This window comes from Pyrgilauda ruficollis, unplaced genomic scaffold (genome assembly GCF_017590135.1).
Source record: "Pyrgilauda ruficollis isolate IOZ18807 unplaced genomic scaffold, ASM1759013v1 scaffold3, whole genome shotgun sequence".
NCBI classification, from domain to species: domain Eukaryota; kingdom Metazoa; phylum Chordata; class Aves; order Passeriformes; family Passeridae; genus Pyrgilauda; species Pyrgilauda ruficollis.
Genome location: NW_024524377.1, coordinates 16,415,018 through 16,440,046, shown reverse-complemented (window position 1 = coordinate 16,440,046; position 25,029 = coordinate 16,415,018). Strand labels below are relative to the sequence as shown.

The following is a 25,029-nucleotide window of genomic DNA, read 5'->3' as shown; positions in this document are numbered from 1 at the left end:
CTTCCTGAAGTACAGTAATATGATGCTACTGCATAAACAAATGAAATACTGATACTTTTATTACCTTAATTAGTGTTGCTAGGGCTTGAGAGGAAGTGTTCTAGCTGCTAGATTGCTTTGTAAAAAAAACCTTCAGAATTAAATGAAACCTCATATCTCTGTTCTTTTAATGGGATTATTTAGAAATCATATTAAAATATTCTCTGATTGATTATGTAGGGTTCCTTTCAGCATGATTATATATTACTTGTTAAAATGCTACAGTATTTTTCTGCTATGATAGCCTCACATTTTCCTCTTGTTTCAATGATGTTTGAGCCAATGTTTGAGCAATGAACAAACAATGATGTTTGTTCACTATGGGCAAGATCCTTCATACATGAAACAAAGTGCATGTATGGACTTCTTTTTTTTCTTGGTGGGAACTATGCAACTAATCTATTTGGCAGCTTCAGCTGACAAAGGAGTGTTCAGTACTGGTTTTGTCTTAAGAATCCATGAACAGTGATACTTCTATCTGCAAGATATATCTCTAATGAAATACATGCAAAAATTTCACAGCAGCGTGTATCTTCTGGGTAATATGGTTATTCTTATTTAAGAAAGAAAGAAAACCAATGCTAATCTAATAACAGCGCTAAGTTTGAGAATTTCAGCTAATAATCACTATTTTATTTACCTGCAGTCTTTGCTGAGCATTCGTGGCTCCCTGTTTTCCCCAAGGCGCAACAGCAGAACAAGTCTTTTCAGCTTCAGAGGTCGAGCAAAGGACGTAGGATCAGAAAATGACTTTGCTGATGATGAGCACAGCACTTTTGAAGACAATGACAGCAGAAGAGATTCTCTCTTTGTGCCGCGCAGGCATGGAGAACGGCGCAACAGCAACATCAGCCAGGCCAGTAGGTCATCCAGGATGCTGGCAGTGTTTCCAGTGAATGGGAAGATGCACAGCACCGTGGATTGCAATGGGGTGGTTTCCCTGGTTGGTGGACCATCTGTTCCTACATCGCCTGTTGGACAGCTTCTGCCAGAGGTGATAATAGATAAACCAGCTACTGATGACAATGTAAGAAAGTTTTAAATAGCTCAGGCATGGTGGCATTTTCTTACTGCACCAGCCAGTGTTTTCTACAGAATGGAACCCTTGGCAATGCTTCCTGGTTGGTCAAGCTATGAATGCTCCTGCATCTTGTTAACTCTTTAGTAAATAAAACAGCTAAGATAGGTTTGCAAGCTAAGCATTTACTTACAAAGATTCACATAACTAACAAATGCAAGTCACAGTTACCAAGTAATAGAATAATAACCTACACATTCATAAAAATGCTATGCTTCACTGTATTAGTGTGCCATGCTTTTCTTTAGCTGATCTAAAGGTCCGTCTAGCTATAGTAGTTGACATACAATGGAAAATATTATACAAAAATGTTATATAACTGCAATAAATATGATGCTGTATTACCACTATCAAAATTAGCATTATTAGTTAATTTTGATATCACTCTTCCTTATCCGCCTGGTTAAAAATGTAAGGAAGTTGTCAATTCCTTATTACAATTTATTTCTAATTCTTATATATTTTCCATCCATTACTGATGGAGTATTTTAGGATAGACAACAAATAGTTCATTGGAAGATCAAAGTTCAATACATAGTTCTAAAAATGCAAATGCCTGTGTGAACATATTGGCAGCACATATTGCTGCCATTCTCTTACCATACAAAGGTAAGAGAAAATGTCTCCAAAAAATTTCTTGCTTAGTTCAAATTTGTCTACTCAGACTGCTAAAAAAGACTAGCATGAGGAAGCATGGGGAAGTCAGACTTTTCTTACTTGCTACAGTTTGATTAGGAGAAAATACTATAATGTTGCAAACCGTAGAATATGCTGTCAACAGGAGCAAGGAAAAAAATTACAGTTTGCAAAATTTTGTGCAGTATTTTGAACTCAACACTTTTCCATTTGTTTAAATTTGTTTAAATGTTTAAAGACCTTTCATATCTTAAAGAAAAAAATGCAAAAATTGAGTAAATAAACTCTCTGTCAATCTTGACCTCTGACCTAATGGAATTCTAAAATTATTTAAAAGGTACTAAAAAGTAATAAAAGTCCGACATGATAAAATATGAAGTGCACGGAGCACGTGTCCAAGCTAAGACACTACTAACAGGCTCATGTAGTATTTGCTTATCTGATTGTATCTTCAACGTGGTCTCACCTACTGTCGTTCTCTCTATAGGGCACCACGACAGAACCAGAAATGAGGAAGAGAATATCAGGTTCTTTTCACGTTTCTATGGACTTCCTGGAGGATCCAGCTTTAAGGGAAAGAGCCATGAGTATTGCTAGCATCCTCACAAACACTGTGGAAGGTGTGTGCTGTGCACAGCTTAATATTTAATCCTGTTTTTCCTGCGGACTTCTGAAAGTTTGAGCTGAAACTTGAAAACAGATTTAAAATAGATTAAGTACAGATAACATCCAACAAACTGACATATATTTATCAGTAAATTCAAAGCTCTTTATTTATTAAGGTTATTACATAACTAAGCATTAAAGTTATTACATAAGGAAGCATTTCTATCTCATTGTTTTGTCTCCATCTAACTCATGTGCATGGTCATAACTTAGTGGATGCTTATGCACAGTAATTTAAAATGTATTATTGGACACAAAAAAGCCACTGAATAATTCCACATTTTTCAAACATGTGGAATTATTTTAAAAATATATGTGCATTTTTGGAGTTATATTTATTAAATTGTTCTGTAAAGCTATTCTAGGTGATCAAAATGTTTTTTTTCTTGAATTCAGAATGAACATTTTCACTTAAATGCTACAAATTTCAGAATAAAAATATTTACATACTTGAACAGTAGGTGGGAAAAGCAAGCTGAGGTGTAATCAAGGAAAAATTAAATGCATAATACAAATTGATTCATAAATTGATACTTATTGGCATAGTGATTGTAATACAAAGAAGTTGTGCTTGACAGATAAGCTTTGAACATAGCAAATATATTCCAACAGCAATTTTTAAAGGCTTTCCTTAAAAGCCCTGTGGAATGGGGGCTTAAAGGAGGTTAATCAGTGACACTACAGACTGAAAACTTGACTGTTTTCATTCTTCTCTAACATTCCTCATTCCAATTCATATTGGAATGAGGAATGTTAGAGAAATCACATAGTTACATATATAAACTTTCTTTTCCCCACAGAACTTGAAGAATCAAGACAGAAATGCCCACCATGTTGGTATAAATTTGCAAATATTTTCTTGATCTGGGACTGCAGTCCACATTGGTTAAAAGTTAAGCATATTGTCAACTTAGTGGTAATGGACCCATTTGTTGACCTGGCTATTACAATTTGCATTGTTTTAAATACACTCTTTATGGCTATGGAACATTATCCAATGACCGACGAATTCAATAATGTACTTTCAGTTGGAAATCTGGTAAGTTTGTTGGGGCTTTACATTCATTATTTGGAAGGAAATATGCCTGTAATAACAGAAAGAAAAGGTTTTAACAGCTTTTTGGATATTTATTTGCCTTCAGATATGAGTATCAGAACATTTTTGGAAATTTGACTGTCAACCCTGACTCATGTAGCTTAGGATACTGTAAAATCAATATACTGCTGTGTTCTGCAAAATCAAATTAAAAATTTAAAAATTGGCTCCAATGCTACATTAAGTAAAGTCCATCTTAAGCAGAGTTTGATTTGTGTAACTGCTAAACCAGGAAATTCATTGTTTCCATGAAACAGACACTGTGCAAATAAATGCAGTGTTAATTTCTCAATCAATACAACACAAATCTTTAATTTATGAATGTGTTTTTAATTGCTGTTTCCTGAGCAGAAACTTACAATAGTGAAAAGATCCCTTTAAAAGCATTTCTAGAATTTTCTTGTGCAAATTCTTTTTATGTGGATAAGTGGATTTTCTTTCTATGCTTTATGTAAAAAAATATCCCACCGTACTTTTTCCTCTCCTATTTTTTATTGTTTTTATCCTCTGAAAATTAGTAAGATATATTTTCCTCGTCTTGTCAGCTGTATTTTCTCCCTTTCTCTCTGCTTCAAGAATATAAATTATTAAAGATTTCATGAGTTAACTTTTTGTAGCTCTCCTGCTTTTGAACTGACAGGTTTGATCACATAGAAGTATCTGCAGCTACAGTCCTACTTTATCTCCTTCCTTAAGAATTAATTTCTTATAATGTGATTTTTTAATAATCCTTGTTTTGTAATGAGGAACAAATAGATCATGTAAATAACTATAGAATTTAGGGGGGAGAATGAATAGAAAATTGTACAGCTGATTTTCAAATAATATAAGGGAAATGCTGAACCTGTGTTTCCTAATAAAGTCTAAAATCTTGTATTGTAGCATTTTATAGGTTTGTTTTCCAACCAAGAAAATTCTATATAAATCTTAGTGTACCTCTGACTACATAGGGAGTGTGAGATAACCTGTCTATAAGCACCACATTCTTCCAGTTTTAGGCTCCCTGGCATAAACCCCTTCTGCAATAGAGAGGATCTCAGAGGTTTTCTGCTCCAGTAGCTCCTCTTTAAAGCTTCTTGTTCTGTTCTGATTGTTAGGAACCTGTCAGCATTTCAATGCTATGTCTTTTTCAGGGATTCCAATCCTGCATCTTAAAAATTGGTAACCTTTCCCTCTCTGGTGTTTGTATCTAGAGTGTATTTAAAGACTGTAATAATCTATCTTGAGTATTGGTGTTCCTAGGCAGAGCAAGTCAGACTTCTTTCCTTTCTCCTGATTATCCCACTTAGATTATTCTCTTTAGCTGTCCTATTTTCTTTTCAGCTTGCTGAAAAATGGGTTATCAAAACCAGAAAAAAAACCCCAAACCAAAACCAGAAAACCTGTCAGAGCAGGGCTTGAGCAGTTTTTAACAGTGATTTTAGTACCTTCCTATCCTGGAACAAATTCTCCCAAGTCTTCTCTCAAAGCTACTCAGGGTTATTACTTTGGTGGGTCTTAAATATAATTCCTACTTCATTCAGCATAGAAACTCATGACGAGAAACCACTACCAGCAGCACTTTGTTTAAAATGCATTCTTAAATACTCTGTTATTTATTCCTGGCATCGAAGTGTTTGAGCCAACCAACTTTGCTGCTGCTTCTGGGCACACCCAGGTAGAAGTTACTCAGCTTCAGGAAATTGTTACATCTCAGCACATCATAATGTATCTCAGTTGCTGTATCAACTAAGGTACATTATAATACACCATTTATTAATCTGGCATAAATAATCACAGCTCTGTTAAACTGAATTATAAGCAGGTCATAGTAGGCAAGAAGCTGCCCCCCTGTAGTCTTTAGATTTGGCCTAATTTGTAATTTGTATACCAAGAAAGAGCTATACCATATAATTTCTTGGAAAGCATTCTGGTTTGTGTCCCGAAAATCAAATTTGGGGCATTGTTTGTACAGCATGCGAGAAAGTCCACATCCTTAGAAAGTTGAAATAGGACTTTAAATGCCATAAACCAGAAGTTTATGTAATACATTTAATTAATAGAAAAATTACCTGGTTTTCTGACATTTGTTAAGGGAAGGTGGGCATGATAAATCACTGCAGTAAATGTAACTATTTTTAAATATTGCTTTTGGATAAGACATAGCTTGAATTAAACTAGATCTGGAGTATTATCTTTCACCTTGAAATAACAAACTGCCCTTTGAACTCAGGTCTTCACTGGAATCTTCACAGCAGAAATGTTTCTCAAGATAATTGCAATGGATCCTTACTATTATTTCCAGGAAGGCTGGAATATTTTTGATGGCTTTATTGTAACCCTTAGCTTGGTTGAACTTGGTCTTGCAGATGTGGAAGGACTATCTGTTCTTCGGTCATTCAGATTGGTAAATATACTTGAATTGTACTGATTTTTCAATGTGGCTCCATTAAAATAATTTTATTTTTGTCTTAAAAATTTGCTTGATGTTTGCCATGATACCGATCCTGAGGACAGTTTCATTAGCACAAATCCTTACTAATTGTGGTGTCTTACAGTCTTCAGTGGGAATTGACAGAGATCCGAACAGATAGCAGTGGGTGCCCTGGGCCTATTTCCAATGTATCCATTGTATATACACACTTTAAACATCCCACTCTGCAGAAATAAATTGACTCTTTACAGGTATTATGCTCCAATTGGCATCACAGGAACAGATCTCTACAAACACTAGTTGAAAAGTTGTCCAGATTATTTTAAAGATGAACCCTAGATTTTAAGTTCAAATCAGTAGCTTCTTTGGCCTTCAGTAAAAGCTATGCTTTGAGAATATCAAATTACAATTTTACAAATTTTTCTTGAAGGAAACTTCCATCTTCATGCTTTTAGACAAGATGATACCCTCTGGACAACTACCAGAGGGTATCATACCCTCCAACTAAAGGCATATTTTGCAGCAATATCCTTCCACAAATTAACTTTAAAATATCCTTGTATCTTTCTGGTTCTCCTAACAATATTTTTCTTTCCTTCCAGTTACGAGTTTTCAAATTGGCAAAATCGTGGCCAACACTAAATATGTTGATAAAAATCATTGGTAATTCCGTGGGAGCTCTGGGGAATCTGACCCTGGTGCTGGCCATCATCGTGTTCATTTTCGCTGTGGTTGGGATGCAGCTCTTTGGGAAAAACTACAAGGAATGTGTCTGCAAAATTGCAAGTGACTGTGTGCTCCCTCGCTGGCACATGCACGACTTTTTCCACTCTTTCCTGATTGTATTCCGAGTGCTGTGTGGAGAATGGATAGAAACCATGTGGGACTGCATGGAGGTTGCAGGCCAAACCATGTGCCTTACAGTCTTCATGATGGTCATGGTGATTGGAAACCTAGTGGTAAGTAATCAAAGTGTTAACAAAAAATGATTTGGCAAGAGAGCAGTCTCAGTCCTGAAGTGAACTAAGTGCTCTGGCTCTGTTTCAACAAAGCACTTAAGCAGGTGTTTTCAAGAAATGTTTAAAGTTAAGCTTAAGAGCTTTTTTGGATAGAGAGCAAAATATTCTGCCATGTCAAAATCCTGAGAATGTCAGAGTGGGTACTTAAGAATGTGACTAATTTCTCTTTTGGCCCTTTGAAAATATTTGGTGCTCCAAATACTTTTAGTTTATGGGCTCTTTACAAACCATTTGCTGTGGATTTTTTTATTATTTATACCATACGATTAGTCACCTGAATAATCTAATTTCTGTTTTGTGATGGGATAAGTTAAACTTTTTAATGATGCTGAACAGCAAATCTGATAGCTCCATTTTTAGATTATAAACTTTGACACCAAACTATTTACATACCATGGGGATTTAAAGGCACATTTACAGATATTAGTCAGTTGTACAAATATTTTTGAATGGTGAGCAGGACCTAAGCTAAGGGAAATAAACTTGGTTTTTGTGGAAAAGAGAAAAATTTTTGGGGGTACTTTTTTGGTTATGGTGAATTACTGGGATTTCAGTCTTTGATGTCAATAATAGATATTTTTAAATAAAATAAATGTTATTTTTAAAATAAAGTCTAGAACGTATTTTCTACATCTTTCTGCAGGTACTAAACCTATTTTTGGCCTTGCTCTTGAGCTCATTTAGTGCAGACAACCTCGCTGTGACAGATGATGATAATGAAATGAACAATCTCCAGATTGCTGTGGCAAGAATGCAGAAAGGCATTGATTATGTGAAGAGAAAAGCACGTGAATTCATCCAAAAAGCTTTTGTTAAAAAACAGAAAGCTTTAGATGAAATCAAGCCACTTGAAGATTTAAACAACAAAAATAGCTGTATTTCTAACCATACAACCGTGGAACTAAGCAAGGACCATGACTATATTAAAGATGCAAATGGAACCACCAGTGGTATAGGCACAGGCAGCAGTGTGGAAAAATACATAATTGATGAGAGTGATTACATGTCATTCATAAACAACCCAAGCCTCACTGTGACAGTACCCATTGCTGTGGGTGAATCCGACTTTGAAAATCTAAACACAGAAGAATTTAGTAGTGAATCAGACCTGGAAGAAAGCAAAGAGGTATTTAGATATTTTTAGCATTTCTCTCTGATCTTTTGATGGTCTTTGTTATGTGGGATTTTGTTTGATTGTTTAGGTTTTTTTTGTTTTACTTCTCATAAGCCAGTGTATTCAATTATTAATCATTTATTTTGACATTTCTTTGTAGATAGGCATAAATGAATGTATAAAGGAGGACTTAATTCTTGATGAACAGAAGTGTGAGAAAGAGTTAAAAAAATTATATCCTCCTCGAGGGGATAAGAGGCCATGTAATGGGAGACAGCCAATCCATAAAAACTATGTATGGTCCACATGGTAGTTATAACAGCTTGTAGGGGACAATGTCTTAGCTGCAGTGTTATTCCGCCAGAAATTTTTGTTTGCCTTCTGTGAAAAGGGTCCTATGAGGAGTGTGATACATCTTCTCTCTGCCTCTTGAAAAAGCATATATAAACCAGAAAATGTATAAATAGTTTATGTAACTCCTTTAGACATTGCTTTGGACATATGAATTCTTTTAGATTTTGAAACTGTCAGCTCTTCTACACCTAGATTCTCATAAAAAGAAGTCTTAACCATAGACTCTCCCAAACACTTCAAATTCACTTGGCTGTGAAAATTGAAAAGTACCAACAGATGAAAACATCAACTGTTGCTAAAGGACTGCTAAAGCAGACTATTGATATAAAGCCTTTTTGAGAACTGTAATTTTTAAAAGCATATTAAAGCTATAACTGTTCCATTACATAACTTTTTGTATGTGGCTATTTTAGCAAAATAATTTAAATTGATTCGATGACAGAATTTGCAAAACAACTACACCCTCAATGACTTACTTTGTTGCCATTTTAGACAAATTAGAAAATTGCCTTTCCAGACACTTAACAACATTAATTTTCTCACTTGAGAAACCTCAGTCGTAACCAGCTAGTTCCCATTTTCGTTGCAATGCATTTTTTTTTTTTTTACAGGATAGCTCATCTTCCCCCTTCTATCCACCTGTTGTATTGCTACCAGTGCTTCAGACACCAAATTTTAGGGTAGCTGAACTCCTTATCACTATCCTTTCAGTGTGTATAAAAGCACTCTAGTGCTCTCAGCAAAAACTCAGTGTTTAGCTAAGTGCAATTTTTGGATCCTCCTCCAAGAAAGAAGACCTGTACAAAACAGCCTCTCCCCACAGCAACTTATTTCAGAGACATTCTTGTTCCCACTTCCTTATTAATATCTGCAGCATTAATAATTATTTTCCTGTTAAATATTAGCTAAAATGTCTATCATTAATTTGACTTATGCTTATGAACCACCGCTACAATAAAGATTCTTAAAATTTCTTTCAGCACATTATGAACCACCCACAGCATGAAGAATTTCAAAATAAAACATTTAAACAAAGAACCTTTAGAAGAAAACAATGACATATCATCTACTCTCCATAACTACCTTCGTGCTGTCCAGTCCAGTCTTCCAACCCATCACAGAGCTCACAGTCAAACAGAGAGGCACCAGCTGGTCTGACTGACCAAGGGAGAATTGATCCTCTTTAGACACAGACTCAGTTTAGGAAAGCTTAGGAAAGTTGTCTGCCGATGTGCTGCTACCTGTAGGAAGAGGGTTACCTTTTATCCCATTGAAGCGTGACACTTCTGACTTACTGCTGCCACTGCTTTAATAAGAGTTTTATTGTTAGTGTTTGGGGTTTTTTGTCCTCAGTACCAAAAGGCCTGCTGCCACCTGGCACTGATGAACCCGGGAGGAGGCTGTAGCGAGGTGGGGGTCAGGCTCCTTCCCAAGCAAGAAGAGACAGGATGAGGAAATGGCCTCAAGTTGCACTAGGGGAGGTTTAGATTGGATATTGGGGGAAATGTCTCCCCTGAGAGGATTGTCAAGCACTGGAATAGGCTGCCCAAGGAAGTGGTTGGATTGTCATACCTGAAGGTATTTAAAAGATGTGGCACCTGGGGACATGGTGCCACATCTTTTAAATGGTTTAGTAGTAGTCTTGGCAGTGCTGAATATAATAGTTAGACTCAGTGATCCATATTGCTGTTGTTTCCTGATTTTGTTTAGCCATACATGTTTAAATATATTTCCTTCACAATTTTGCCCAAGTTTTAGCCAAAATACCAAAGACATAGATTGCAACCAGGTTCCAGCTGTACATTACGTCCTACAAGTTTTTGGATTTTTAGGATGAGAATTAGCTTAAGTGCATTTTTTTTTTAATTTGGTTTCCAACCTATGCCTCAGTCTCTTTATGCTCATCATGTTGTTGAAAATTTGTTGATAAAACACAATCTGATTTTTTTTACAGGCTTAAACTACCTCAGCCTTATTGTATGCAGATTCTGCCTCACTTTGAGCTAGACTTTCAGCAATTTTAATTTGGATTTACTAACTCCTGAAGTATGGCCTTCTCTGCTTTTTTTCCTCATTCCTCTGAGCTCCCACCTCATTTATGTAGTTATTTTTAGCCTCTCACCTGATTTTATGTAGACACTACAAATTCCTGTATGTTTTTTAAGCTGCATTATTTCTATGTAGGTCAAGAGATCATTATGACTTATGGCTTGTTGTGGTCATAAATCTTCTCAGATTTATCATAACCCACATTTTTCAGTTTAAAGCACAATTTTATTTGAAGTCTGATCTGTTACTGATACACCTTCTATTTAATAGATTCATACAGTACAGAAGGAAAACCAGCCTGTATAAATTTCTCAAATGTTTATCAACAACTTACTTACGTTGAACTCTAGAACATTCAAAAACATTGTCTAATTTACTTATTCCAGAACTAAATAATATTTGCCTTTAAATTATTTACTGTTCATTTGTGATGCTTCTTTTCTTTACAGAAGTTAAATTCATCTAGTTCATCTGAAGGCAGCACAGTTGATATTGGACTTCCTGCAGAAGAACAACCAGAAGCTGAACCTGAAGAAGCCCAGGAGCCAGAGGCCTGCTTCACAGAAGGTATTTGGAAGAGAAACACTAGTAATAATTATTAATAGAATTCAGAGCCATTTTCTATGGAAGTTAAGTATTAAGATTTATGAATCACATTGCCCTTTTGTTAGTGTTTAAGCTCTGATTATTAGCAATAGGACTTTTAGTCCATAATATATTACATGGAAACTGATAGCATAATTATACTATGTATTGGATAAACAGTTAAGAAAACATTTTATTGGAAATATATCTCAATTTTTAAAATAAGAAAAATATGGTATTGAAAGTTTTGTTTTAGTATGTTACTGTACTTTCAGAGTTTAGTTACAGATAGTAAACACACAGTTTAAAAAATAGTCTTCACAGATATCTAAGTGCTTTATAAAGTATACATTGCTACAATAGCTGTTTAGTGATAAATAAAAACTGCACCTAGATGGTCTTGTGAAAAATGCTAAATGAATCTTCTACAAATTGGCAAAAGGAGAAGAAAGAGCCTTGTGTCCCACCTGGGGAATAAACAGTCTAACCTGGTGGACTCCTTCATCTTTCATTCTTCCTTCTAATGGCCCACAATTCAATTAAACTCCAATCTGATCATAAATGTTTTTCCAATGGCATTTCCTTGGGAGAAACCTTATGGATGTGTGCATGTGAAGGAGGTGGAGAGAGAAATGCTTTTTAAAACAGTAATATAAGGATATAAATGCCATTTTTGGTATCTGTAAACAAAAATTAGATTTAGGCATTGGAGAATAAATGCTATTGTCAGGTTTGATTACTTCTGGACATGATAAACAGATCATTCTTTAGAAATTTACATTGAACTTGTAAGAGACAGTACTGTAACAGTCTAGGATTTATCATGGAAAATACCATTATTTATTTCTAATATTTTTCTACATAAAAATCAGCAGCTAAATCATAAAAGTGTAAAATAAATTAGGGACAGAAGTTAGAGAAATTAGCTGGTACTGAAAAGCTCAGAACTCAGACAAGAGCCTTAGATTTTTTTTTCATGCAATGAATGCAACATTGTCTGAATTGAGTATCCTGAACAAAAGAAGGTGGGTTTAATATCATTTACCCATATCTTACTACATCAACCTACCTGACATTTGGATGAGTTTGTATATTTTAACTCTTATTTTTTATTCTGTAATTTGGCTTTGTGTTTGATGGACTTTTATCTTTTCGTGTGCACTGTATTGAGCACTTCTTGATAAATGAGAAATTAATTCTTCTCACTTGTTCATTTAACTGAAAATTCCAATTGTCTCAATGTTATTGTTTTCTTTGAAGAAAAAGATTATCTAGGTGAAAATCTAGTGGTTTTTTACTAAATAGCATAGTAACATAGCATTGTATCATTAACAGAATGCATAACCAAAATTAACTCAACAAAATCTCTCCTTTTTTTCCTCCTCTCATTACATACAATGTTCTAAAGGCTGTGTAAGAAGGTTCAAGTGCTGTCAAGTAAGTATAGAAGAAGGGAGAGGAAAGCAGTGGTGGAACCTTAGAAAAACCTGCTTCAGGATTGTTGAACACAACTGGTTTGAGACTTTCATTGTCTTTATGATTCTCCTCAGTAGCGGAGCTCTGGTAAGTAAAACATGAACAGAATGTTTCCATGTTTTCAGAAAACTCCTTAAAATTGTCTCTTCTAACACTGCTTTAACTTAACACAATTCCAAGGCTTCAAATGGTGGGACTAAATTTTAAATTTTATTCAGGCCTTGGGAAAAACAGCAAAACCAGTCTCTTCTTAACAACATGTGGAAAAAAGAACAGACATAAGTGATTAGAGAGAGCCTACCTCCATTGCTGGAAGTGGCAGTGATACGCCTCAGGCAGAGAGAAACCACATGTGAAGAAGAGAACATGCTAAACTTTCTTATTTGAGTGTGCTCCCTCCTTTCTCTGCTGTTTACTGATGTAGCTCAGGGAAAAGGATTGTCACTGTGGAGAGTTTGGAATTATAATAGCATAAACAGTTCAAAACACCTTGCAAGGGCCAGGGCTGGCTTATGCCGTCCTAGAAATGCTGTGTGCTACAACAGCAAAAAAAGCTAAGCCTGCGTGGGGGTTTTAATTCCTTTCCAAGAATAAGGATTTATTATTTAGATTTACAATTCAGCTTCTACTGACTCATACTCATGTAGACTGAAGGGACATCTGCAAAAACATGAATTTGCTCTAACAACCATGCAAGGGCAGAATAAAGAGAAGCCAACCATAATAAAAATCTATAACAATAAATTAAATAAACCCTAATGATAACATGTTTTTTCAAAAATTTAAATAATGATGAAGAAAAAAGAAATTGTAGATGAGTTTTTAAATCAAAGTGAGACTGTATAAATACACTGAGGTGATGTTTCTTAGGCAAACTATTTGCTGTAAGATAATGCAGAGTATGTCTAGAATCTACCCTGACAGATTTACTTACCCTTCGGCAAATTACTTAACTTCCTACATAATAAACAAAATTGTGTTTCAAAAAGGTATTATAAGATAATTAGACTGCTGCCAACATTTTAAAATGCTGTTAATACTGTTAGCAGTTTATGATAATACCTATCACTAGTTTCAGCTACATCTCTAAGAATTATTCTGGTTTTTTTTGGTCTAATATTGACACAACCATTAGAAAAACAACCTTTATGCAATGCCGTGTGACACCTTCCCTGTCATTTAAAATCCTCCAAATAACAAAAAAAGATCAAGTTTACACCATTGAATTTTGGTTCATACAACTAAGTGGAGAAAATCTTCAGTGACAAGAAATTTAAATGAGAAACGTAGTGGAAGGAGATCTGAAAAACGTGCATTTTTATAACTTTAGTTAGAGGAAATTTGAGACAAGATAGCACAGTGTTAGTACCTTGTGCTTGTGAGCCTAAGGTGTGTCATGCAAAGAACCTTTATTTCGTGAAAACGTTTCAAAGACCATGGATTAGCCCAAGCCTCTGGAGATGTGAGACTCTGCTCTCCCTTTAAAGCCCTTTGTGACAGTGAAAAGGTCTCTTTGTGCCTACCAGCTCTGCATCCCATATTCACCCCAAGGCCATGCTCCAGACAAGTCTCACTGTCATCCCAGCCAGGAAACGCAGCAGGCAGGGGCAGGTGCCTGCTCAGCCCTCCGCAGGCTCTGGGGCAGGGAGCAGGCACATTTCCCTGCCAGGAGCACTCCGCAGGCTCTGGGGCAGGGAGCAGGCACACTTCCCTGCCAGGAGCACTCCGCAGGCTCTGGGGCAGGGAGCAGGCACACTTCCCTGCCAGGAGCACTCCGCAGGCTCTGGGGCAGGGAGCAGGCACACTTCCCTGCCAGGAGCACTCCTCGCTCAGCCTCTGGCACCCCCCACCTGTACAAAGCACATGGCAAGTGCTGACTTCCCAGTTTTAGCCGACACAGGAGTGCCAGGTTCCACAGTGCCTGATGCAAGTAACCAGAATTACACAGATCTTAGCTTGATGTCTGATATACAAACACTAATCATATGAACTGACAGATGTCAAGTGGTTCAAAAGCAGGCTGAGTATAAATTAATGTTAGTATAAAAAAATATCCAAATCTTTGCAAGCTAGCAGATCATTCCAGTTTTTTCAGCTTTATAAAATCAGTCAGTCTCCATAAAAAAAAAATGAAAGCAATTAAAGGGAAAAAGAAAAAAAAAAGAAGAAGAATTTATGAAAAGCAGGAGCTATTTGTTTGTCCAATTGCCTAAAAATGAGAACACAAAAAGTGTAAATAACGTTGCAAGGAGCTCAGAAATTTTATGTATTTCATAAAATGTGAATAATAAAGCAGGTAATTGATTTAAGACTTTTTTTTTTTTTTTTAAGAAAGGAAGAACTTATTTTAAGATTTAGAACTTTAAATTTTCAGGAAGCCAGAGGACTTAAAAAAAAAAAAAAAAAGGTAGCTTGTATTGTCATTGTCCTCAAAATTTTACAGCTATGGCCCTGGATTTTGTATTTGGGTCTACCTACATACAAGCCAATGATCTCAGTAGAATTCAGTTCAGGCACAACACTTGGCAGAATCAGTTCTCTTTGTCAATATGCAATATGATCTGAGAAGAATAATTAACTATCAGCAATAAATAAATAAATACATTTTAAAAAATCTCTGACCAGTGTAGTGGTTACTGTGTAATATCTTCTTCTTCCTCCTGTGAGCTGGAAAATGTATTTTCATAGGGAAAAAACAGGTATATTCTGAGTTACCAGAAAAAGAAGCATTAGATAGAAATGACATATCCTTGCCATTTCTTGAATATTTTTGTTGTCTTTTTTTGTTTGTTGTGTTAAAACCCAAAGCATGTGCAGTAATAAAAAATAACCTATCTTTGAATGTTTATACTCACAGGCTTTTGAAGACATATATATTGAACAACGTAAAACTATCAAGACCATGCTGGAATATGCTGACAAGGTCTTCACTTACATCTTCATTCTGGAAATGCTGCTGAAGTGGGTGGCCTATGGCTACCAAACATATTTTACTAATGCCTGGTGCTGGCTGGACTTCCTCATTGTCGATGTAAGTAGTGCATTTCCTAGGTGACACTTTTATAATTTTCTGATAATTTTTAAACTTACTTTCTCTGCAGCCATAATATCTATTAATGCCAACTAGTTTACTTTTCAATTTGAAAAGCAAGGTAGCTGGAAAAATTCCATGTTTCTCTGTCTTTCACTTCATGCTTGTGGCACTGCCTTGCTGTGTTCAGAGAGACTGGAAGTTCTCCTGCTGGACAGAAGGACCTCACACGGAGCCCCCAGGCAGCTGGGGAGTTTATCCCAACACTGCTGTTGAAAGAGGTCATCCTGCCTTGCATTCTGGCCTGGGATGCTCATTCCCACCTTCAGACCCATCATTCCTCCTGCTGTGGTCTAGGTTGAACCCAGAATTTAGATGTGTGTCTGATCCACCAGACAACCATCTGAATCAAAACTCCTCTGGCAAGAAAACGAACATCATGCCCACAAACTTCAGCATATGGAAAATTAGGGCTCCACAAGGAAAGCAAGATATACCTCTAGCACTGGAAGTGTGGATTAATTAGTATTGAAGTCCAATAAGTACTACTGAGCTTGCAGACTTCACGGGCATGTTTGAAATCTTTGCTGTATCTCATAGTTCTAGCTCTATGGTACTGTGCTGTGAAATGGGAGAGAACATTTCTTGATGCATTGATACAGTTATGGAGCATTGAAGAATATCTTAAGTATACCCCCTGGGGGAAAAACCTGCAGTGTGTAGGAATGCATACTGTTTCTGCAGCTCATTAATTTCCCTGGGTGAACATCAAATACTATGTTCTACAGAGCTGCAAAACCAGAACCAGTCACTATATTTTCAAGACAGTAATTTCTGGTAAAACATATACAAAAAACAAGCTCAGTTTTAAAGTTAAGATTCCTTTTGTCCTGGTTTCAATGACTGAGAAATGTACACTGAACAGACAAAAAGAGACCATTACAAGAATTTATTGTGCCAAAGTATTGCCAAAAATCCAACATTTTCTCAATATGTTCCCATCACACAAGGGCAAATTAGAGCATCAGAATAATTAATTTTCTTCAATTTGTTTTTTTTCCTTGTTTATTTATAGGTGTTTACACATTTTTTATCTGTGTACATTGTGGTTTAAATATATTGAGGATTCAACTCCACATGTACAGCTACAGATGGCCATGTTTCATAAAAAGAAAGTACCCTCTCTTGGAAAACGCTTTGCTCTTTAGTATTGAAATTCTCAAAATGGGTACCTAAGTGATACCTACAACAAAAAATCTTGAACAAGCATGCAAGCAGAAGCAGCTGTTAATTTTTTTAACTCATTTTCTCTAATATTTGACCTTATTTAAATTGTACTATCCCAAACACAAGCTATCTTGTGAATGTGAAAATGTGAATACATCATTATGTAAAGGTATAGTACGTATTCAAGTATCTGAATTAGTTCATGATATATGCTGAATTTACACACGTGGGTATTTTCTTTAATTTTCCTTTAGACTATGACAACTTGAAAGTTTTCAGTAATATGATGAATGTGCTGGAGAAAAGAAACTTAGATTTCAAAAGAATCAAGTTTTGTGGTTGCTAGAGCTGCTGAAAAGTTCAGAAAAGCTATTAACTTTTAAAAGCTAAAAATTGCAAATATAATGCTTGTTTTTAAATATGAGCACAGTCCTAGAATTCTCTTTACCTGATACGTTGTTCTTTATAATGAAAGAGTATATGAGAACATTATGCTATTTTTGGCTCAATAAATAGTTAAGGAATTAGAACAGCATAATGAGGGAACATTTAGGGGAAATGGGAAACAAACAGAAAGTAATATTTTGGACAGGAGCCATAGCAAATGTGGAGAATTGTGGTATTTTGCACTGAGGTAATGTAGGGACATGGAACATTTAAAGGCCTGTCAAATTCTTCCACCTATGGAACTGTTCTACTACGGTCTTAGAAACAGCACAGTCCAGGTCAATTTCAGCTTGTAAAGCTCATAATTTCAGCATTCAGGCAAAAGGAGTAGTCAGTATAACTGCCTATAACAAAAATAGTCCTTTTTACCAATTTTCAAAGGAGCAATGTTGTTCTGTGACCCACGTGTAGCTCAACACAAACTTCAATCACTTCCCTTTCAGTTGTGAGCAATCAAATGACATTATCAACCACAATTACTGATCCCAACAGTATTGTAAAATAAAGAAACAATAAGAACAATACCTAAATTGGTAAAAAGGAGAAATTAATATAATTCCGGTTTTGTGGTTTTAAATGTCCTCAGATGAGTAGCAAAGGATGAAATTCAGAAGTACTAATGTTTCCAGATATTAGTTGTCTTATGTTATTTTTGTTTGTTTGTTTACCTATTCACCTTTCATATTGCTTATTTCTTCTTCTTTTTTTTTTTTTAACTTGAAAGACTCCCTATTCCTGAAGAAAGTGGTCCAAAATTAGACTCTTCTAACGAAGTGTATATCTCACATCTATGGTATGTAAAGTAGAATGTACCATATAATAATTTTTACTTTCCTGTTTTCGTATAGGTCTCTTTGGTTAGCTTAACAGCAAATGCATTGGGTTACTCTGAACTTGGTGCCATTAAGTCCCTTAGGACACTAAGAGCTTTGAGACCTCTAAGAGCTTTGTCACGATTTGAAGGCATGAGGGTAAGACAACGTGAAAGTGTCTGGAACTATGCATGCATATAAAGAATACATGCATGCACAACAAGGAATGACAAGTCCATGCAGAAAGGCTGCACTATCTTTTTCTCGCATATCTTTTACTAACAGATAAGCAAAAAGCTTCATCCATTCACCTAAATCCATGTGCAGTTATCACATAGAACTTATATTCATTAAGGTTACTTTACTTTCTAGCCAATCTCAGGAGTTTTTCATATGAGTGTTTGAAATTGCCAACTATGAACTCTCTTAACAGAGTCCTAATAATAAATAAAATGTAACACAATTTTACTGAGTTCTTTACTGATAAATATGTCAAAATATGTATACAGGAATCTAATTTAGCATTAGTTAACAAAGGTATTTTCTCCTAGAAATTCTTCATTTTTCATTGTATTTTATAAACCCCCTTTAATCTAACCCCATTGAATTTCATTAAATGATACTACAGATACATTCATATCCACTAGTGGTTTAAATCTATTTCTGAGTTTGGCTGACTTAAAAAGCAAATCAAGTTATTTGATTCCTCTATGAAGTTATTCTTTTTGTAAGGCAAATGCTTCTTTTATTTCAACTAATCTCTATTCAATATTCAATACAATGTATATAAAGTTATTTCTTGTTACTCTGAGTAATTTAGAGGCCCTGCTTACTATTCATCTCACTCAAGAAGGCATTTTGACTTATTTTTTCATTTGTTTATACCTTCTGTTCCTTAAAGCCACTGAATACAAACTAACTCTATATGCATGTCAATTAAATATGCTTTAAGAGAATGCTTTTTCCTGCATCATGGAAACATAAGAGGAAACAATGCAAAATCTTTAGAAAAAATATAAGATTAATGAAGTGAAACTGAGGCTTCAGATTCTTTTCCTGAAATTGTATTCAGCAGACTACCTATCTCCACTCAGAATGCAGCAGAAAATACATTGCTAACCAATTACTGAATGAATAAATTTCAGCTTCATGCAGCAAATTGACTTTTAACAGTTTTCTCCTTATATGAAACTCACGAAGTGACATTCAGCAGGGTAAGAGCTGGTCAAGTACCACAGAACATGCAACCATATGATTTAGCCATTTTCTCTTTGTCTTTCTTTGTACATACCGTTCATGAACATTCAGATAAATGTATGTGGTTTTGTGCAGAGAAATGTTGGGAAACTGCTGTCAGCTTTATGTTTTTAATGATGTTCTGGTCAGCTGCAGGAGGACTGGGAGACCAGTACAGATATTATGCAGGAAGGAAAAAAAAATGCAGCTATTAAAATTATATTGGAAGAAAAAAGATTTCTAAAAAGATGTTAAAATTGATTGCTAAATGTTTTATTCATTTTTTCTGTATCTTTACATGGTCACCTTAGTAAATTTTCCACTTACAAGATTTAGGATATTGATGCATAAAGAAGCTGTTATTAAGGTACCTGTTATTTGAAATCTATTTACTGCTTTCCCCTACTGCTTGCTGAATAACTATGAAACTTTGCCAGGACCCCAATCATATGATAGAATTTCAGCTACACAACATGAATAATTCATGAGCAATTTACTGGTTAGGAATCACAGAGAAGCTTGGAGAAGCAAATAGGCTTCAGCTCTATCCTCCAATATTAATGGCAGTCAATGGAGTACCTGATTCCAGTCACTTAGCAGGTTTGACTGGCCAAATATATGGAGGCCTTATAGTTACTACTTGCACTTCTGAAATAGTGGGTTTTTTCCAAAGCACTTGGCAAGTATTCAAAACAGCTCACTGACTGTTGTTGGCATTACTTTATGAATGACTCACAAACAGTAAAAAGATTCAAATAATAAATAACTGACCAGCTCATAAGACTATAGTCAAATTAAAGTATTCTCAGAAACCGAGTTCATGTCATAAGAATTCATAAAAAGAGACTCTTTATTCTGTCAGCAGAAAGCAAAGATAAAGCAGCCCTCTTGGCTTTCTTGTATTGCCCATACCTGCACTGAGCTGTGATAAAACAGAGTTTTTATTCAGCACGTATTTAAATTTTAATGTTTACCCATGCTCAAAACTGCAAATTATGCACTGAAAATGTAAAATATCTGAAGTATTCCACAAGAGGCTGTGGATATAAGAAGCTCTGCATCATTTTGTAAAACAGTTTGCCAAGTACTTAACTACTTCAATTCAATCAATATTTCTCTTAAACAAGTTTCTCATTCTGGTGAATTGGAAGAGTGCAGCATTTTACACAGTCAGTACAAACTAATGAATATTCTGTTATGCCTAAATATGAAACACACTTCAGATTTTAAGTTACATTCTTAGAAGTCTTCAGCTATACTCTTTAGTTACAATTAATTTTATAATTGTGCTGTTTCATAATTCTCTTTCCAAAGTGAGTATAAGATATATGAATCACTTGCACCAAAATAGGGTACAGGTGATCTATAGCTTGCCTTAAGCACAGAAGTGAATTCTGCCATATTAAAGGCATTTAGAATATCTGCTAGTATACTGAATTTTGAGAAATTTGAATACTTTCTATATTGAATCTCAAAACTAACTCCACCCAGATGCTGGAAGGCAAAGTAAAGGATTGCTTTAATTTAATTTAAATTTCTGTCTTAGGGTTTATATTCTCATCTCAATTAGTGTATGTACTAAGCAGAAGTAGCTGCAAACTGAGATTTGAATATACCCATTGCTTTTTGTTTAGCTTTTTAGTACTTGCAGTATAATGCTTTTGCGCTAGTTCTGAACTGGTATGCTACTTGAAAATGTAGAATATGGAGTACATTTGCTTTGCTGAGTTAGAGAATTAAGTGACAATAAAGCATGCATTTGTGTCTGACTTCACAAAATAAAGCATGTCATGCCGTGCTTGATTTATTAGAGAAATAGTAGAAGGCAGCAAACAATCTGAAATCCACTTGCACTTTCAGTTTTGCATGCCTTATGCATATTTCTGGCTGATGGCTTTAAACATTTACTGTATTTCAAATTTCCAGTCCAATTTAATAACTTTTTAAATCTAAATTAGACTATTTGATGTTTTAAATCTCCTCTAAAATTCAATGGCTATTCCTTAGATTCCCTTACCAGGAAAGTGGCAATGAGGCATTTTCAAGAGTACTCAAAACTTCATTAGTATGAAAGAAAGATTTCTCATATAATTGAGTTATAAAACATAGCATCAAGTGTCTGTCATTACAGATTCACAACTAATAACAGGCTGTATATTTCTATTTCATATAGGATACGTTTCAGCTTGGATGGGGTGGACCACTGGTTCCTCCCCTTACCTCTATTGTGGGTACAGTATTTCCCCCTTTTCTACCCTTAATGAGTACAGTCTGACTAATCACTACATGCATATCAAGGGTTAGGAGGAGAGAAAACCTCATCTGCAAATCCCAGTACCAGGAAAAGTAGATTCTATATGTTCATCCTCCACTGCTTCTCAATTGCTTTAAATCTTTGGAAAGAATTCTTTGAAATTTCAATATTAAAGAAAAAGCATGAGAATGAGCAAACGAGTATTTTTCTCAGCTATTTTAAGATTATTTTCTTGCTTTTTTAACTGAGATAAAAATTGGCTTTCTTTAAAAATTTGAATCTGACTTTTATATTATTTTGGAAAGACCTATGCTTTACCCTGTTACTCAATTTATACCAAATATACTTAAAATAACCTTAAATTTTTTTATATTACTCTTAATACATTAAACACACTCCAAAATACTGTGATCTGAATAGTCACAACTACAGACAGTTATATAATTACAGTCTAAGTTTTTTGTGTAATTTAAAACATCTCATATTTTATATTTAGTAAAGCATTCCAAGTGTATACACACAATATATAACATATAAAATCCCTTCTTGGAATCTGAATTCAGTCTTCTTTGGCCTGTGTTGGAAGCTAATTTTCATAATTTTTTTATAAAAGTTATAAAAAATTTTATATAAAAATATTTTCTTAATATAGAACAAAGAGTATTATCTTTCTTAGGGTTTAAAAATGTCCTGCAGAGACATGTCAGTGATCTAAAAATTTTGCATTCACTAGAATCGTTAGCAAAATCCACTTGTTGGAACTACAGCCCTATGCAAGCACAAACTGCAGGAGGGTGTCACTGATGCAGGGGTTTTTATAGCTGCACTGTCAATGATGCATCAGTAGCAACCACATTCAGTGTAAATTTAGCATCTCATCTCCCACTTAAGAATTATGTATTCACTCTCAATGAATTGAGTGAACATTTTCTGCAAATTTCTCTTAAAAATGGAGGAATATAATTTGTTGATCTAAACACCATGCACTCAGAAGGACTTTTTGAGCACTGTGACCTTATTCATTAACTTTGAGTTTTGAGGAAAGTCTATTAGATGTTTTGTGTCTCCTGAAAGGCAATGAAAAAATGTATAAACTTTGAAGTCTCTCTATATAGATGTTCATAAATCATACAGAACACATCTTAGTATTTTTTTAGACTGTAATTCTACAATAAGGTGAGAACTTTTGAAGAGTTACCCTATATGATTGAAAATTATGCAATGTTTTTCCAGTTTTTTATTGTTGTATCTTACAGAAAACCCTTACTGTTAGGATCAAAATTCAAACCAATTTGAATGGGATACATAATATAGTTTGCATTTTAATTGAAAATGTTACAGGGCACATAAAAGTTGATAACATTTCATTAATGCAACAAGGAGGGCAAGAAGTTGGGGTTTTTTGCTGCATCCAGCGAAATACAAAGATACTCTTCCCATATCAAGTAACTGCTCTGTTTTCATGCTCATGTCTCTTTACAATATTTACCAGGCCTTCTCAAACTAATGGAGCCCTGTGATTTATTGCTTGGCAGATAATTATTTTATTTTATAATACATTATGTAAAATTATGTCTTTTCTTCTATATTGTCTTCAAAAGTACTTTTTGCATTCTTGATTTCTGGTGAGGAACAGAATCAGGCTGCTCCAGAACCTCATCTTCTGTTAAATCCAGCAGTGTAGCTTGCTTTTAATAGACTGTTACGTGAACAACAAGTGCTAGTGTTGCTACTTTAAACAAGTTAAATTTTCTTATTGAAGATAGACCAGAACTTCAGAATCACCTAGTTGAACCTCTCTGCTAACAATTGTGCCATTCCAAGATATAAACTCACCACCCAGGAGTATGAAATTTCTCCAACATCGAGTATTATAAAGGTAGTTGGTGCATTGTTTGAGAAATTATTTTGCTTTCGTTGAAGACAAAATTCACTATGAGAAGCATTTTCCAGTCAGGTGCACTTGTATAGTAACAGTTACACAAAAGTAGAAAATACTGCAATTGTCTTGTTCAGGGAGTGCTTTTCTTATCCTCTGAGACCTTTTATCTCTTCAGCTTTATTTGTTCATTATTGTTCAGATTAAGATTTCCTTGTCACTCCTTGACAGGTCTCTTTGGTTCTTTCCACCTGCCTGACTTTGCATACTCTCAGCTAAGTCCAACTTCTTTTACAATCACTGTTTCAAATGGTACCTTTCTAATAATCTTCACTGTATATTCCCAATACAGTCTTCTTTGTACACAAAAAATTGAAGCCATTGTCATAGATAATTTTTTTCAATTGTTTCACACAAGGTGCTTCTCATGCCTAACACTGATAAAATGTATTCATTGTTTCTTTCAGGAAACAATGTTTTTTGCTTTTTTTAAAAATTGATTTAAATAATAGTATAGTCCCATCATAATTTACTTCTCCAAACTTTTGGTTTACTAATTTTTTAGTGATCATGACTTATAGATAAACATAGTTTGCAAAAATAACAGGGATTTTATTTTTTTCAAACTTCTTATAAGTTTTCTAAACATTTTTCCAAATGTTATTTAATTCTGACCTTACATAATCCTAGATCATGTCATTAAAAATAAAATGTATATGTACACAGAGTAGAATAGAATATATACAGAATTCAGGCAAACTGTAGCAAAAGTAGAAACTGGATTTTTACTATACACTATTAATGGCAAAAGCCATTAATTACCTGTAGTTTGGCTTGGAAGATAGATAAGAGACAGAGCCAGACTCTTCTTAGATGTGCAAAAATGGCAACAGGACAACAGATTTAAGTTGAGTTAAGGAAAATTCTTAGTTGATAGGAAGGGTTTTAGGAAGGTTTGTGTTTTAATTTTTTTCATTTGGGGAATTTCATTTGGGGAATGGGTTTGATTTTCGTTTTGATAGGAGGGGGTTGTTTGGGTTGGGATTATTTTCTCTTTTCGTAGTCAGGTAAATACTGGAACAATAGCATGTAGTTAGTGGATTATAGATGATACATTCCTTCCAACATGGTGCATGGTGTACCACTCTGATTTCCATTTGTGGGACAAACTTATGAAAATTAGTTTCTTGCAAAAAATCCAATGAGACAAAATAGGAGTAATTAATTGAAAATGAGAAAGTTTTAATTACTTAGATTATTCTACATTTTTAGGTTCCTAGAATCTAAAATTTGTCCTAGTTCCTCCGTAGCCATTACTTGGATCATGTCAAGTAGGTTGCAGTTTCTCTCACAGATATGCCTAATTTTCATTCACTGTTGCCTCTACAGCCAGTTCATAGCTGATCACCAAGCACATGCAGCATGCTTCTTCCCAGGGTACCACTCTAAGCTATTCTATGACAGTTTCTAGTTTTGAGGTAAAAGAATTATTGCAATCTCTCTCTCTCAATTCCTTCTCTCTCTTACTTCCTTTCCTGTTCTGTCCTCATCTGCTAGACTGGAATATCACATATGTTTATCACCTGATATAAACATTGATAAAATGGGATGAATTTTC

The 25,029-nt window shown here is 34.9% G+C and overlaps 1 protein-coding gene across 1 annotated transcript in view; it reads left to right on the top strand.

Annotated features, from left to right (window-relative positions):
* The window catches only part of LOC121356707 (sodium channel protein type 1 subunit alpha), a 61,110-nt gene that overhangs the window by 19,840 nt on the left and 16,241 nt on the right, over positions 1-25,029 (top strand). Inside the window, exons 10-19 of the mRNA XM_041473403.1 lie at positions 686-1,066; positions 2,241-2,373; positions 3,220-3,458; positions 5,728-5,901; positions 6,531-6,887; positions 7,591-8,073; positions 10,914-11,031; positions 12,458-12,612; positions 15,383-15,556; positions 18,079-18,201. Coding sequence (XP_041329337.1) covers positions 686-1,066; positions 2,241-2,373; positions 3,220-3,458; positions 5,728-5,901; positions 6,531-6,887; positions 7,591-8,073; positions 10,914-11,031; positions 12,458-12,612; positions 15,383-15,556; positions 18,079-18,201 — 2,337 coding nt within the window. The remainder of the gene's footprint in view (positions 1-685; positions 1,067-2,240; positions 2,374-3,219; positions 3,459-5,727; positions 5,902-6,530; positions 6,888-7,590; positions 8,074-10,913; positions 11,032-12,457; positions 12,613-15,382; positions 15,557-18,078; positions 18,202-25,029) is intronic.